General features: G+C 29.9%; 2 protein-coding genes across 2 annotated transcripts; both read right to left on the bottom strand.

Annotated features, from left to right (window-relative positions):
• Positions 1-6,727: 6,727 nt before the first annotated feature.
• LOC149554578 (clavaminate synthase-like protein At3g21360) lies at positions 6,728-8,296 on the bottom strand. The gene is made up of 2 exons (XM_089828920.1): positions 8,043-8,296; positions 6,728-7,138 (listed from the first exon to the last, which is right to left on the bottom strand). The coding sequence occupies exons 1-2, from the start codon at positions 8,294-8,296 to the stop codon at positions 6,784-6,786; spliced, it is 609 nt and encodes a 202-aa protein (XP_089685046.1). The 3' UTR covers positions 6,728-6,783.
• Positions 8,297-11,348: 3,052 nt separating this feature from the next.
• LOC149554577 (clavaminate synthase-like protein At3g21360) lies at positions 11,349-14,080 on the bottom strand. The gene is made up of 3 exons (XM_089828631.1): positions 13,538-14,080; positions 12,675-12,928; positions 11,349-11,784 (listed from the first exon to the last, which is right to left on the bottom strand). Exons 1-3 carry the CDS (start codon positions 13,928-13,930, stop codon positions 11,430-11,432), a joined length of 1,002 nt encoding a protein of 333 aa, XP_089684757.1. The 5' UTR covers positions 13,931-14,080; the 3' UTR covers positions 11,349-11,429.
• Positions 14,081-15,971: the final 1,891 nt, after the last annotated feature.

The following is a 15,971-nucleotide window of genomic DNA, read 5'->3' as shown; positions in this document are numbered from 1 at the left end:
TGTCCAATCCCATATAGTGAAGTGAATCCCATGTTAAGTAAAAGTTACTAAACGTTTTCCCGTTCAGTAAAGGGTTGAAATCCTGAAACTTAACACTAATCAGTTGAGTTTTTCTTCCTTGACCATAGCCTATTATTGTAATGAACCACACCTCATTTAATCCTCTCTTTTTCTAATGTTCTAATCATTTTAAAGGCCCAAATTTAAAAGCTCCATTCCCATCATCATGACATTCAAAATGCGTGCAACCAAATATGTGAATAGCCCTATTAAGTTGCAACCAAATCAAGTTAAGATTAGTTCAAACAAGAAAATCCTAGATAAGATTAGTTCAACAATCATATCTTCATTAGATTATAATCAATAGTGTTAAAAAATGAAATAAAAATTATTAAGATTTCAATTCTAGATTTTAATTCTTTTATTAAATTAAAATATGTTTAAAAGTTTAAATCTATTTAAGAAAATGATACCTTCTAAAAAAATTAATTTGAAAAATTATTTTAATTTTTTACCTAATATAAACTATGAAAATTGAAGGGATCTTGAAAAATAATATAGAATTGAGAAAAAGAGAAAAGAATAAGCATTTTTTGTAAATGAAGAAAATAAAAAATAATAGCCTATAAACTATATAAATAAAGGGAGCTTGATAAAACAAGGTTACAAAGCAACACAATTCCTTCCTAAAATTTGAAAGAGTTGTTTAAGATTTGCAAATTAAATGGAAAGCTTAAATGAAACATTGTAAATGTTATTTGTAAGTGAAATTAAATGTTATCAATTGTAGCATTTTTCACATGATTGTTGGTTTTACTACGAGAACACTCAATCATTATAGGGTAAATTAGGGCAGGCCCCTCTTATACCATCTTATATCTTATATCTATTTAGTCTTTATTGATTTTGTATTTCCATATGTTTTTTCCATTACATATTATTATCAAATTCATATTATATTTAATAGGATAATTTTAACAAACAAAATAAAAAAATGAATGCTAAAGTTTTGACCTCTTTTCATTTAGATTTAACATATATCATAATATAAATTATTTTTATAAGATTATCACAAAGGCTCTTTATTTGCAACTTAAGCCCATTATTCCAAAAATTATATCAATAGAACTAGGGGGTTTTGTTCTTGGCAGAGAAACAACCGAGGGAGCCATAATAGCCCATGAGACTCTTCATTCCATCAAAGAACATAATATTGTGGCCTTTGCTACCAAACTAGATATGATGAAGGTGTACGATAAACTGTATTGGTCTTTTCTTCTTCTAGTTCTTCGTCAATTTGGGTTTTGTTCTAGGTGGTGTAAATAGATTAAAGCTTATATTTTAGGTTCACATTTTTATATTCTCATTAATGGTGCACTAGTAGGTTTCTTTGCCTCTTCCAAAGGAGTTCGTCAAGGTGAACCTCTTTCTTCATTCTTGTTTATCATTATGGCATAGGTCTTCAGTAGACTTATCAACTCTTTTAATCCAAAAGGGTTGTGGAAAGACATCAATATTGTGGGTACATCCTTGTCCATATCCCATTCTCTTTTCATTGATGATACTTAACTCTTTGGATCATCTACATATCAAGAAACACAAAGTATGAAGAGAGCCATTGATCTATGTACACAAGTTTCGAGACAATGTACCAATGTAACTAAATCTAAAATTTATGTTTTTAATATATCCCAATTGGTTACTCAAAGAATAATTCAACTTCTTGGTTTCCCCTTGATCATTTTCCTTCTACTTATCTTGGTGTTCCCTTTTTTATAGGATTAAACAAAACCTCTTATTGGAAATCTATGTTTGATCATATCAAAAGTAGAATGTTTTATTGGAAGGTTCACTAGTTATCCCTCTTGGATAGAATTTTGCTTATCAAAATTGCTCTCTGCTATTCTTAATTATTACTTCTCCATTGTACAAGCCCCCAAAGGTATCATCTCTCAAAGTGAAACTGTAATCCTCACCTTTATTTGGTAGACAATATGAATGGATAGAAGAAATACCTCTAATTTCTATTCATGCCATGTCAACCTCTTTCAAAATAGGTAGTGTCAGATTTCCCAACATTACTAATAAGAACATGGCTTTTGGTGCTAAAATTATTTGGCAAATCTATAACAAATCCTCTACCAAATGGTGTTGCATTTTACAAGAGAAATATTTAGATAACATGGAACCTTCCAGAGTGCTTATTGTCCTAAACTTGCCAAAGGGCTTTGTCATTTAGGATTTCATAATGGCTTGTTGAGAAGTTATTGCTTCATTCATATCATGGGAAGTGATCAATGGCGATAGTGTCAATTTTTGGTTTGATTCATGGAATGGGTTCCCCCCTTGCCACTATTGATTCTTTAAAGGATTTCTCAAACATAGTGATTCAAGCTTTGGGGACATCTTTTTCTAATTATGTTTCAGCTATACATAGATTGATAGGGCTAGTCATTTGACAAGACCCCTCAATTCTTCCTATATCCCACAATTAGGTTGCTTCTTCTAAACAAGTATTAGCTAAAAGGAATGTTTTTATGTCTAATCAACTAGATTGCCTCTTTTGGGTTTTGACCAAAGATGGTAAATACTCAATTAAACAAGGATACTTAGCTCTCCAACACAATCAGTTTAATCATATCAAATATCATGCTTTTAAATTCTGCTAGAATAGCTTAGTTTTGTCAAAAATAGGATGCTTTGCATGGCTTTCATTAAAGAAGCAAATTTTAACTAGTGATAAACTTCATAAATTGAACATTTCTAATCCCTTTAACTATGTGCTCTATCTGCAAGTTATAGAAACAACAGATCACCTCCTCTTAAATCATGCTTTTTCCCAAGATTCTTGGCATTTTTTTCTTAATAAGCTTAATTTCCATATGTCATTACCTAACTCTTTGTGGGATTTATTCTAGGCATGGCCAATTTTATATTATGAATCAATGTTTTTATGTCTTTGGAAGTGCATCCCTATATCTATAGTATGGGAAATTGGGTGTGAAAGAAACAAGAGAATTTTTAGATAGACATCATCTCCAATCCCTCAATTTCTGGAAGGATTAGGGAGATCAATTGTTGAGCTTCTTAATGCTTCAGTAAATAAATATAAGGTAAACATGTTTTTTCTCCTTGGGATGGCTATGTTATTCATTGGTGGAAGGGTTTACTCTTTCCTTATCTTCCCGCTCCATTGTGTCCTTCCAAGATTCCTCTTATCTGAGCACAAACCAAGTGGATTTCTCCAAGTGGGAGTTATTTCAAACTCAATTTTGATAGGGCCTCAAGAGTAAACCTAGGAAACTCTGGCTATGGCATGGTCATTATAGACTTTAAAGATCATGCGATTGCAACAAAATCATCTCCTCTCCCTCCATATACTAATAATAAAAGCTGGGGCCTTAGCCTTTCTTTTTGGTTTGGAACTTGCAAAATCACTATCTATATCTATGTTACATGTTGAAGGGGATTCATCCATTATTATTGATGTGTGTATTAAATGCCATGTATATAATTGGTCCATACAGTATATATTGCATCAAGTATGGTCTTTTCTTGATTTAATCTCTAAATGTTAAATCATGCATACTTATAGAGAAGGCAATCTTTCATACTTATAGAGAAGGAAATCTTTTAATTGTTTGTCTAGCTAATTTGGGTACTAATGGGGTTTATACTAAATCTTCACTTTCCCCACTTATGCTCCTTGATTTCCCCAACTTGGTTAATATTATGAGAAAAAAATATGTTTACAATATAATGAGCCCTTCTCATATATTATTTGATAGTAAATCACAACTTCTCTGTGATTTCACATGTTTTTACTTTTATGGATGCCACTTGTTCTTTTGAGATATTGTATGTAGTTCAGGGTATTAGATTGCACTTGCATTAGATGGCTTTCTAACATCACAGTCTAAATTGGAGTTTTGGATGAAGATCAATGATGGAAACTTTTATGATAGGTTTTCGCTTAGCTCTTGGTTTTTTCTCTAATAGACATCAATGAATTTTATTCATATGAGTTTTGGCTCTTTGTAATCACAATATTCTTGATTTGGGAATCAAAAGGACAAGATTCATTAGTGTTGATAAATGCTCTCTCTTGATGAAATATTTCTTCATCTGCATCCTTTTTGTAGCAGGCAACAGCTAGAGTTTTTCTTTTATGGTTCTTTTCTCTAGGAGCTATTTTTGAACTAATTATTATTAATATAAATATAATGTTTCACTAATATATATATGTATATATATTCAAAAACTTTCTTATTCAATAACTTTTATAATAAGAAATTATTTCTTTATAACGGTTAAGCTTTTTATAAATAATATAAATTTAAAATAATTAATTAATTTGAAGTAAATCAATTTATATGAAAAAATTTAAAATGATTAATTTTCTATCAATATTATAATAATTTTAGTATACATAAATAAATAAATAAATACATATAAATAAATAAACACACACACACACACACACACACACACACACACACATATAATAAGAAACTAAAACTAAAATAGTAAAAAGTTAAATAAACTATAATTCTCATATTATATTAATATAACTAATATGTTAAATAAATTAAATTCAAAAGGTTAATATGTATACTAGTAATAATAAATGTGTAACATTATGAAGTTACATGTTAACATGTATAAATATGTTAAACATCTTAAAGTCATAAGTTTCTTTTCAAAAAATGGCTCATATCGCTAAAAGTTTTTAGCGAATCAAATGTGAGAAAATCAATTTCATAATTTTTTTTTGTTAAAAAAATTGCATCTTCACTTTATGAAATATAAGAATACAATTTTATAAAAAAAATGAAAAAAATTTATTGGTTAAGAATGCTTAGTTTAATAACTAGTTATTTAAATGTGCATTGCATATAGTTCCAAATGCCTGCGACAAGAACTAATAAAGAACATAGGGGAAGAGAAAAAATAAGTCTTTTCTTAGGTGAAGAAAATAAAAATAAAAATCCATACTATAAGATTTTGATAAACAAAATTTTAACAACACATGTAGAAATATCTCACAAAATAAAAACAACTTAGAGGGTCACTCTCTCATCTGCATCGACATCATCACAATATGAGATATTAGATTTTAACAATTAATAATCATAGTTTTGATGTATTTTTGGATTCAACAATATTGAATTTATTTAAATCAACATTTTAGATTACACTCTATGATCCATCTTCCCACTCAACATCATTTAAAGGAAGGAAAACTTTGGGAAATAACTTCCATCAACCAATTTATACTTTTCTAATCTCCCTTCGAAAAAATACATTAAAATTAATTGTTCTATTCCATACTTAGTAGAGCAAAAATTGGAAAAAAAATTACCATCAACCAATTTCTACTTTGCTAATCTCTTGCAGCCACACATTAGCAGAACTATTGGTTGAACATCCTGTAGTATAGGAAAACATAGTAATATCATGTTTGTATTTAAATTCCTTTGCAATAGATTAATTCTTCTATTCCATAGTTTCAACATTCCAATTTTATAGTTTAGAGGTGGAAATTAGGCTGGTTTATAACATATACTTCGTAGATACCATTTCAAGTATACATCCCTAGTTGATACATTAAATGAATCTATAAAGTCATTTGGTCATTTCTTAAGGATTGATGTTTAATCCATAAGTAATGGGTGTAAAAATATAGTTTCCAAATTGATTAATTGGCCAAACACTCATGGCTAGGGAGACGCCTTAGACTCAAGCATTGATTATGAGGGTCTTCCTTTCTATTATTGTTGTTTCTTCTCTATAGTTCATATGACTACTAAATACACTCTTCTATGCCAAAAAGGTGTTTCTACTTAGTGAAATGAAGAAAGTAAAGAACATTTAATAGTTTGAGCTTCTGATTCTTTGTCTTATTCTTCTTCAAAGGATTTAATGATTGTTGATGAAGATAAAATGCTTGCTACAAATTTGTATGTCTCCTGTTCCTAATTAGGGTTAAGATTTTTATAGTAGTCTAGGTTTTGGTCCAGTTACAACTCAAGATTTTGTCCTTTCTACTTTAGGCGTACCCCCTCTATTTCTATGGACCATTCCTCTCCTACTACTTTTTCTTTTCATATGCATCATCATTTTGCTCTTGCTATGCATCATCATTATGCTGATATAGCTCAACCTCTTCAACACTCTAATTATTGTGATAACAATCATCCTAGAGGAGTTTCCTTCATTGATAAACCTATAGATAACATCACTTGGATTGTTGTTTGACAATGTAGGAAGAAGAATTCTACAAACTCTCACTCATGATCTCTTGCAAGGTGAGTTTGGCCTTTCCATTGAAGGGATCCTAGACTTTATGCTATGTATTTATCTTTTTGGTTAGCATCTGGTTTTTTATTCAAGTGTTGTTGATGACTTGTGTTTTCTTTTGGGCCTTGTTTATGTAAGGTCACCCCCTTGTTAGAATGTTTAATTAATTCAAAATATGTCCTTGACATAAAAATAAAAGTAAATGACCTAAGAAAAATTAAATAAACATGTACAATATCATAAGTTTAAGATTAAAAAACCCAAAGTATTGCAAATATTACACCAAAAATATACACTTATAATGGTTCTTAATTCTATTACTTTATGCAAACCATTTGCTTTCTTCTTTTCTACATGAAATACACATTTTCTTAGCATTACTAAATATTTCTTGCCTCGGTCTTAACAAATCCATATTGAGATTAAATTTATCAAAACAATGGCTACATAAATTCTATTACAAATTCCCAAATGATTCTTGAACTATTTGCACATAGAAACTAGCACCCTTCGAGGAGGTTTAGATGGCCTCCTTCCATGTTGAACAACAAGGTTTTTTAGTAACAATATATCCCCATCTTTGAGATTCAAGTTAACACATTGTTCATCCATAATGTGTTTAAACATCTCTATAGCTTCAATAGGAATAATAGATTCATCTCCCAATCTAATCGATTGGTTTTTGCTTCCTTTACCATAGCCTGCTATCGTACTGAACCACACCTCATTTCCTCTCTCTTTTTCTAATGTTCTAATCATTTTTAATGGCCCAAATTCAAAATCTCCAGTCCCATCATCATGACACTCAAAATATGTGCAACCAAATATGTCATCAGCTCTATTAAGTTGCAATCAAATCAAGTTAAGTTTAGTTCAAACAAGAAAAGTATGGATAAGATTAGTTCAACAATCATATCTTCATTAAATTGAAACCAATGTTGGTAAAAATATGGAATGAAAATTATTAACATTTAAATTCTAGATTTTATTTTTAAATTAAATTAAAATATATTTTAAAAACTAAAATCACTTTAAGAAAATAATACATTCTAAAATTAAAATAAAATAAATATTTTAAATTTTTACCTCATATAAATTACACAAATTGAAGGGAACTTGGAAAAAAAATAGAGAACTTTGGAGAAGAGAAAAAATAAGTAGATGAAGAAAATGAAAAAATAAAAATCTATAAACTATATAAATTGAAGAGAACTTATAAAATATAGAACATAAGAAGAGAAAAAATACATATTTTCTTATATGAAGAAAATGAAAATAAAAATCAATAGTGTAATATTTGATAAATATAATTTTAACAACAAATGTAGAAATATCATGTAAAATTTATATACACATGTTGTATATCTCTAAAGGCTTAACATTAAGCTACATACCACTAGTTATTAGTGAAAATTGATAACTCTTATCAATCATAGATTTTTTGCATGTTCTTAATTTTAAAAGTATCAAATTTCTAACTATTAGAAAAAGGTGATAAAAAATGAAATTACAAATTTACATTAATGATTCAGATCATATTACATGATTTATTGTCTTCTCTTTATACATTTCATTTTGATGACTCATGTAGTATGATAAAAACATACTGACTTAAAAAATCTAAACACAATTTAATCCATAAAACTATTATTAAAATACTTCCTTACTACTTTCAATAGCTTGCAAATCTATTAATTATAAATAGATTTTGAAAAAGTTTTCTTTAAGTGACAATACATCACCTTTTCTTTGCTTCCTCTGGATCAAAGGTGTCAAGCATTGTTTTCCATGTTTTAGAGATGAAGGAATTCAAAGTATCCCAGCTTGGTGTTGTTGTGTTGAAGAGCAACCCAACATCTCTTACTTTCTTTACAATCTCAAGTAGAATGTTTTCCACAAGTGGAGGAATGAGATGACTTGGAGCTATACAACTCTCACCGCCTTCAGGAGGTGTAGTCTCACAAAAGAAAAATAGCTTAGAGGGCCACTCTCTCATCTGCTACTTGTTCTTTTGAGATATTGTATCTCATTTAGGGTCTTGGATTGCAGTTGCATTAGATGGCTTTCTAACATCATAGTCTCAATTGGAGTTTTGGATGAAGATCAATGATGGAAACTTTTATGACAGGTTTTCACTTGGCTCTTGGTTTTGTCTCTAACAAACATCAATGAATTGTTTTCATATGAGTTTTGGGCTCTTTTTAATCACAATATTCTTGATTTGGGAATCAAAAGGACAAGATTCATTAGTGTTGATAAATACTCTCTCTTGATGCAATATTTCTTCTTCTGCATCCTTTTTGTATCAAGCAACAAATAAAAATTTTCTTTTTTGGTTCTTTTCTCCAGGAGCTATTTTTGAACCAATAATTATTAATATAAATATAATGTTTCACTAATATAAATCATCTTCACAAAGCTAATACAAAATAAAAACAACTTAGAGGGCCACTCTCTCATCTGCATCGACATCATCACAATATGAGATATTAGATTTTAACAATTAATAATCATAATTTTGATGTATTTCTAGATTTAACAATATTTAATTTATTTAAATCAACATTTCAGATTACACTCTATGATCCATCTTCCCGCTCAACATCATTTAAAGGAAGGAAAACTTTGGGAAATAACTTTCATCAACCAATTTATACTTTCCTAATCTCCCTTCCACAAAATCAATTAAAATTAATTGTTTTATTCCATACTTAGTAGAGAAAAAATTGGGAAACAAATTACCATCAACCAATTTTTGCTGAGTTGCTAATCTCTTGCAACCACACATTAGCAGAATTTTTGGTTGTTCTTGTAGCATAGAAAAACACAGTAGTATCATGTTTGTATTTAAATTCCTTTGCAATAGATTAATTGTACTATTCCATACTTAGTTTCAACATTCCAATTTTATAGTTTAGTGATGAAAATTAGGCTAGTTTATAACATATATAACATATACTTTGTAGATACCATTTCAAGTATACATCCCTAGTTGATACATTAAATGAATCTATAAAGTCATTTGGTCACTACTTAAGGATTGATGTTCTATCCATAAGTAATGGGTGTAAATCTCTAGTTTCCAAACTGATTAATTGGCCAAACACTCATGGTTGGGGAGAGGCCTTAGACTCAAGCATTGATTATGAGGGTCTTCCTTTCTATTATGGGTGTTTCTTCTCTACGGGTCATATGGCTACTAAATACACTCTTCTATGCAAAAAAGGTGTTTCTACTTAGTGAAATGAAGAAAGTAAAGAACATTTAATAGTTTGAGCTTTTGATTCTTTGTTTTATTCTTCTTCAAAGGATTTACTAATTGTTGATGAAGATAAAATGTTTGTTGCAAATTTGTATGTCTCCTATTCTTGATTAGGACTAGGATTTTTATAGTAATCTAGGTTTGGGTCTAATTACAACTCTGGATTTTGTCCTTGCTACTTTGGGCATACCCCCTCTATCCCTATGGACCATTCCTCTCCTACTACTTTTTCTCCTCATATGCATCATAATTCTATTCTTGCTATGCATTATCATTATGCTGATACTGCTCAACCTCTTCAACACTCTAGTTATTGTGATAACAACCATTCTAGAGGAGTTTCCTTCATTGATAAACCTATAGATAACATCACTTGGATTGTTTTTTGTCAATGTAGGATGAACAATTCTAAAAACTCTCACTTGTGATCTCTTGAAGGTGAGTTTGGCCTTTCCATTGAAGGAATCCTAGACTAAACACCCTTTTGTAAAGGAAAAGGCTAACAAAAGTATAACTGTTCACCTTCAATGACATAAAATTGGTATTATTATTTTGAATTTGGAAATGAAGTAAACTAATGAAACGTTTAGAAATCGATGAATTTTAAGATTATAATTTTTAATAATTATTTGGAATAAGAATTGATATATTTTCCAAATTTTTATAGATCATTTTTTAGGTGTTGAAAAACGCTAAAAATTAGGGGTCTAGTTCCCACCACAAAACTATATTCAAATAAACTTATTTCTCATTGATCTTAAACTATTTTATAGATAACATATATATCTAGAACAATACAAAATAAAAATTATCTTTAGAACTATATTTTCTCTTTTATAAGGACTAAAATTTCAACTCACTTGAAATCGATAGTTTTCATCTCCCACCACAGTTTTCAAAACAAATCTATTCTAACTAGGAGAAAAATTATGCATTCTAGAAGAGGACTCTCTCCTCTAGAACATCATATAATTTTTAGATTTTTTTGATATGATTTGATATTTTTTCTTTCTCAAAATTGACATCTTTTTGAGTGTTAAAATAAGTGGTTGTGGACTTTTTTGATTTCAATATACTATATCTAATTAAAACACTATAAACTCTACATGAGAATATTCTTGACTCTGAGCTCTATAAAATGGTGTTTATATGTTATTAAAAAAAAATCATAAAAAATAGTAAGAGTTAGTGAAATGCCACTTTTCTGAAATAATTTTATTTCTTTAGTAATTGGATATAAACTAGTACAAAACATGCATTTAATAGATATTTCGAATTGGAAAAGTGTAAGACCATATATAACTTAGCTAGAATGAATTTATCTAGATCATATGTTTTTAAAAAAAATGAATTTTAGATAGAAATACTCAAATTCAGTCATTCTGATAAGTCAGCCTGAAAGGTGACACAACTTTGTACTTTTACCCCTTTATGCTATGTATTTATCTTTTTGGCTAGCATCTAGTTTTTTATTCAAGTGTTGTTGATGACCTGTATTTTCTTTTAGGCATTGTTTATGTAAGGTCGCCCCCTTGTTAGAATGTTTAATTAATTCAAAATATGTCTTTGACATAAAAATGAAAGTAAATGACCTAAGGAAAATTAAATAAACATGTGCAATATCATAAGTTTAAGATTAAAAAACCCAAAGTATTGCAAATATTACACTAAAATATACACTTATAATGGTTCTTAATTCTATTACTTTATGCATGCCATTTGTTTTCTTCTTTTTTACATGGAATTCACATTTTCTTAGCATTACTTAATATTTCTTGCCTCGGTCTTAACAAATCCATAGTGAGATTAAATTTATCAAAACAATGGCTACATAAATTCTATTACAGATTCCCAAATGGTTCTTGAACTATTTGCACATAGAAACTAGCACCCTTCGAGGAGGTTTAGATGGCCTCCTTCCATGTTGAACAACAAGGTTGTTTAGTAATAATATATCACCATCTTTGAGCTTCAAGTTAACACATTGTTCATCCATAATGTGTTTAAACATCTCTATAGCTTCAGTAGGAATAATAGATTCATCTCCCAATCTAATCGATTGGTTTTTGCTTCCTTGACCATAGCCTGCTATCGTAATGAACCACACCTCATTTCCTCTCTCTTTTTCTAATGTTCTAATCATTTTTAATGGCCCAAATTCAAAATCTCCAGTCCCATCATCATGACATTCAAAATGTGTGCAACCAAATATGTCAGCGGCTCTATTAAGATGCAACCGAATCAACTTAAGATTAGTTCAGATAAGAAAAGTATAGATACAATCAGTTCAACAATCATATCTTCATTAAACCATAATCAATATTGGTAAAAAAATGGAATGAAAATTATTAAGATTTCAATTCTAGATTTTATTTTTAAATTAAATTAAAATCAATTTAAGAAAATAATACATTCTAAAAATTAAATAAAAAATATATTTTATTGTTTTACCTAATATAAATAACACAAATTGAAGGGAACTTGGAAAAAAATAAAGAACTATAGAGAAGAGAAAAAAAAAAAGTAGATGGAGAAAATGAAGAAATAAAAATCTATAAACTATATAAAATGAAGAGAACTTGAAAAAATATAGAACATAGTAGAAGAGAAAAAATAAATATTTTCTTAGGTGAAGAAAATGAAAATAAAAATCAATAGTGTAATATTTGATAAATATAATTTTAACAACAAATGTAGAAATACCATGTAAAATTTATATACACATGTTGTATATCTCTAAAGGCTTAACATTAAGCTACATACCACTAGTTATTAGTGAAAATTGATAACTCTTATCGATCATAGATTTTTTGCGTATTCTTAATTTTAAAAGTACCAAATTTCTAACTATTAGAAAAAGGTGATAAAAAATAAAATTACAAATTTACATTAATGACTCAGATCATATTACATGATTTATTGTCTTCTCTTTATACATTTCATTTTGATGACTCATGTAGTATGATAAAAAAATAATGACTTAAAAAATCTAAACACAATTTAATCCATAAAACTATTATTAAAATACTCCCTTAATCCTTTTAGAAGCTTTGCAAATCTATTGATTATAAATAAATTTTGAAAAAGTTTGCTCTAAGTGACAATGCATCACCTTTTCTTTGCTTCCTCTGGATCAGAGGTGTCAAGCATTGTTTTCCATGTTTTAGAGATGAAGGAATTCAAAGTATCTCGGCTTGGTGTTGTTATGTTGAAGAGCAACCCAACATCTCTTACTTTCTTTACAAACTCAGGTAGAATGTTTTCCACAAGTGGAGGAATGAGATGACTTGGAGTTATACAACTCTCACCGCCTTCAGGAGGCGCAGTCTCACAGAAGAAAAACAGCTTAGAGGGCCACTCTCTCATCTGCATCAACATCATCACAATCTGAGATGGTAGGTTTCAACGATCAATAATTATAGTTTCGATGTATTTCTGAATTCAGCTGCATTAAATTTCAGATCACACTCTATGATCTATGATCTTCTTTCTACAACTCTCTTATCTTGATGATGAATTATAGAATGTGATACAAACCATTGATACACAAAAATTCCACACAATTGAATGCAAAAACATAGCTCAATAATCATCAAAATCTTAGTCTACTATAACATACTACTTATATATACAAATCCAATACAAAGTGATTAATAATTAAAGCATTGTCGACCATTCTTTCACTTGCATAAACATGATCTCACTCTTCTCTATCCTGCTTTTTCTCTTAGAAAACAAGATACAGAGTGATTAGAGTATTCCATGAATTCATAGACATTTGTTGTTTACTTGCTTCAGCAACCAAGCAATGCATCTCCTATTGACTAATCATTAACAAGACAACCCAATAAAGTAAGCTCAAGGACAAAGCATGCTTAGCTCACTCCTTGTGACCTCTATGGAGTATTTCTAGCAAGGACTTCCCAAGCTTGAGTTCTCTTAGACAATCACTAAAAAATCTAGCTACAAACTTACCAGAGCCATCTCATGGTGGAAGTCAATCTGATCATGCAAGGGAGCCTCATTGGCAGTGTAAACTCTATCAACAACTTTTGTTCTTGGGGCAAACCCAAGATACTGCTGCTCTTCCCATTCAAAAGCTTCAACAACTGCCTTGAAATCTTCAGCAGATCTCACTGCAAATCCTCTAAAAAGAAGAGCATTGTATTTCACCAATTCATCTTGGAACCATGCTTTGTTGCTTCTTATCTTTTGCACCAAGGCATGAACATCTTCCCTCTCAACAACATCATTTGAAGGAAGGAAAACTTTGGGAAACAATCTGCCATCAACCAACTTCTGCTCTGCTAATCTCCCTTCCACAAATTCAGATTCTACTCCACCATTACACCCCTCTAAACTGCCCATTGCCTTGATTTTTCTCTTCAGTTCAGTTTCAGTTCATTCTAATATCCTTCATATATATAGACCAAAAAGAGGCATCTCATAATGGGCTTTGCAAATTGAGCTTATTTGGCTTTTACTATTGGAAAAAAGGCGCACCCCATAACAACTAGTGGCCTTAGGAAATTGGTATTCAGAGCGTGCTTGTAAAGCTGACTAATCCAGGTGGAAGAGACGTGTAAAAGAGCAATTCTTTCAAAAGTTGTTTGAATTGTTTTTTGTGTCGGCAAATAGAGAAGAAGACCGGGTTTCTGAAACCTCTTCTTTGAGCTTATCTCATTTCCCTTTTTTAATATTTTTTCCTAGCATGTGTCCCTTTCTATGCTCTTCCCACAGAGGGATTATTTAAAAACACAAACCTTTGTGTTAAAGTCATCAGGTTCACTAAATGTCACAAAGTTTGGCATTGTTTTGGATATATATGGGAGTAGGATAACGAGGATCAGATATTTGATTTTTTAATACATTTAAAATTTTTATTTAAAATATTAATGAGTTATTGATTGAATAAATAATATTCAAGACACTAACATTTCATGTTTGTAACTTGAATGTGTGAGGATGAGTATACAAGCACATGCCTTGAAAACATGATCGTCATGATATGAAATGATCTAGAGTCTTTTCTAATTATATTGTTCAAGAACCAAACCATGATAACTTGTTTGCATGAATAGTTTTTGAATGATAAATTTTAGAGGACATGGTCTTTGGTATTATTTTTGCAGGGTTTAGGGTTCGGTCCTCTTTCGATCCTCTCTTTGTTAGGTGGAGTCATCTTTTTGGGTCTTGTTTTGAACATGTGGCATTCATAGAGGGACTTGTTTAGGAAATTTCATCTTCATGTCATCCCTCATGTCTAGAATTTCACTTGGAATACTTTTTGAGATCCCAGTGCAATCATTTTGGCATACCAACAAAAAATCTGATTGATAAATATTCACTCATATTTTGGTTGACAAGAAGGATGTGTATACTAATGCCTAGTATATATGTACAAAGATCTCTGTTTTTGAAGTGTGCAAAATCTTTGTAATTTAATGATACTATTTAAGTGATGTTGTGTATGCAGACTATTACAAGCGAACTATATATGAACATTTGTATTGGTATAAATAAGAAGATTTGTATTTCACCTAGAATTGTATCTATGCATTTGTAGATGCATCACCACCAGTTCAATTTGTATATCTAGCAAATTTTGCTATCTTTGAATTAGGGCAATAAACCCAAACACATTGAAGACATTGATAGCAAGCCACATCAACAATGAGCTACCCTATGTATTGTTAATCAATTACACAATACATGAGGGCTAACCCTCTCTATGTTTTTTCCCATCTTGGATTTCCATAAAAAAATATTAGTGTTAAGTATTTCTTTTAGTTGTTTAGTTTCCAACAAAATTAACATATGTTATGTGGACAATTAGTAAAGTGTTTTAAATTGTTCAAGGGTATACTCATTTACCTCTCTCCTCTCACTATACTATAAGCTCAAATTTTGTTTTAACACTGACATCCACTATGGATAAGAAGGAATTTATGGTGGTATATGCAGATCTAGAATCTGTTGAAGATAAAAATTCGGTTCTACTAAAAATTAAAATGTCAAATAATTTGCATTTGTAAATTGAAAGAACAGATCTGAAAGTTCAATTATAAACACAAATAAGTTAGAAACAAGATCAAATTGGTAAGCGAGATAATCATTAAAAAAAAAAAAAACCAAGCAAAAAGAAGATGAGCAACATAATTAAGAGAAAGTCTAATAAATGTCAAAAGCTTGAACAATAAATATTATCTCTCAAACCAAATCAGGCTGAAACCATGAAAATGAAGAAAGGATAATTAGTGTGGATAGACTAGATGAAATCTTGAGAGCTTAGAGATCATAAAATGATAAGAAGGGATTTGGATGTGATATCGGTGAATGGTCCTCCAAAACAATCCAGGAGGTAGATAAAATGGTATTTGTGAGTCAAAATGAAACTACATCTGATCAA

This window comes from Cupressus sempervirens, chromosome 5 (genome assembly GCF_028749045.1).
Source record: "Cupressus sempervirens isolate cs-2001-9-10 chromosome 5, ASM2874904v1, whole genome shotgun sequence".
NCBI classification, from domain to species: Eukaryota; Viridiplantae; Streptophyta; class Pinopsida; order Cupressales; family Cupressaceae; genus Cupressus; species Cupressus sempervirens.
The sequence above is the reverse complement of the archived record's forward strand: the minus strand, read 5'-3'. Positions and strand labels throughout refer to the sequence as shown.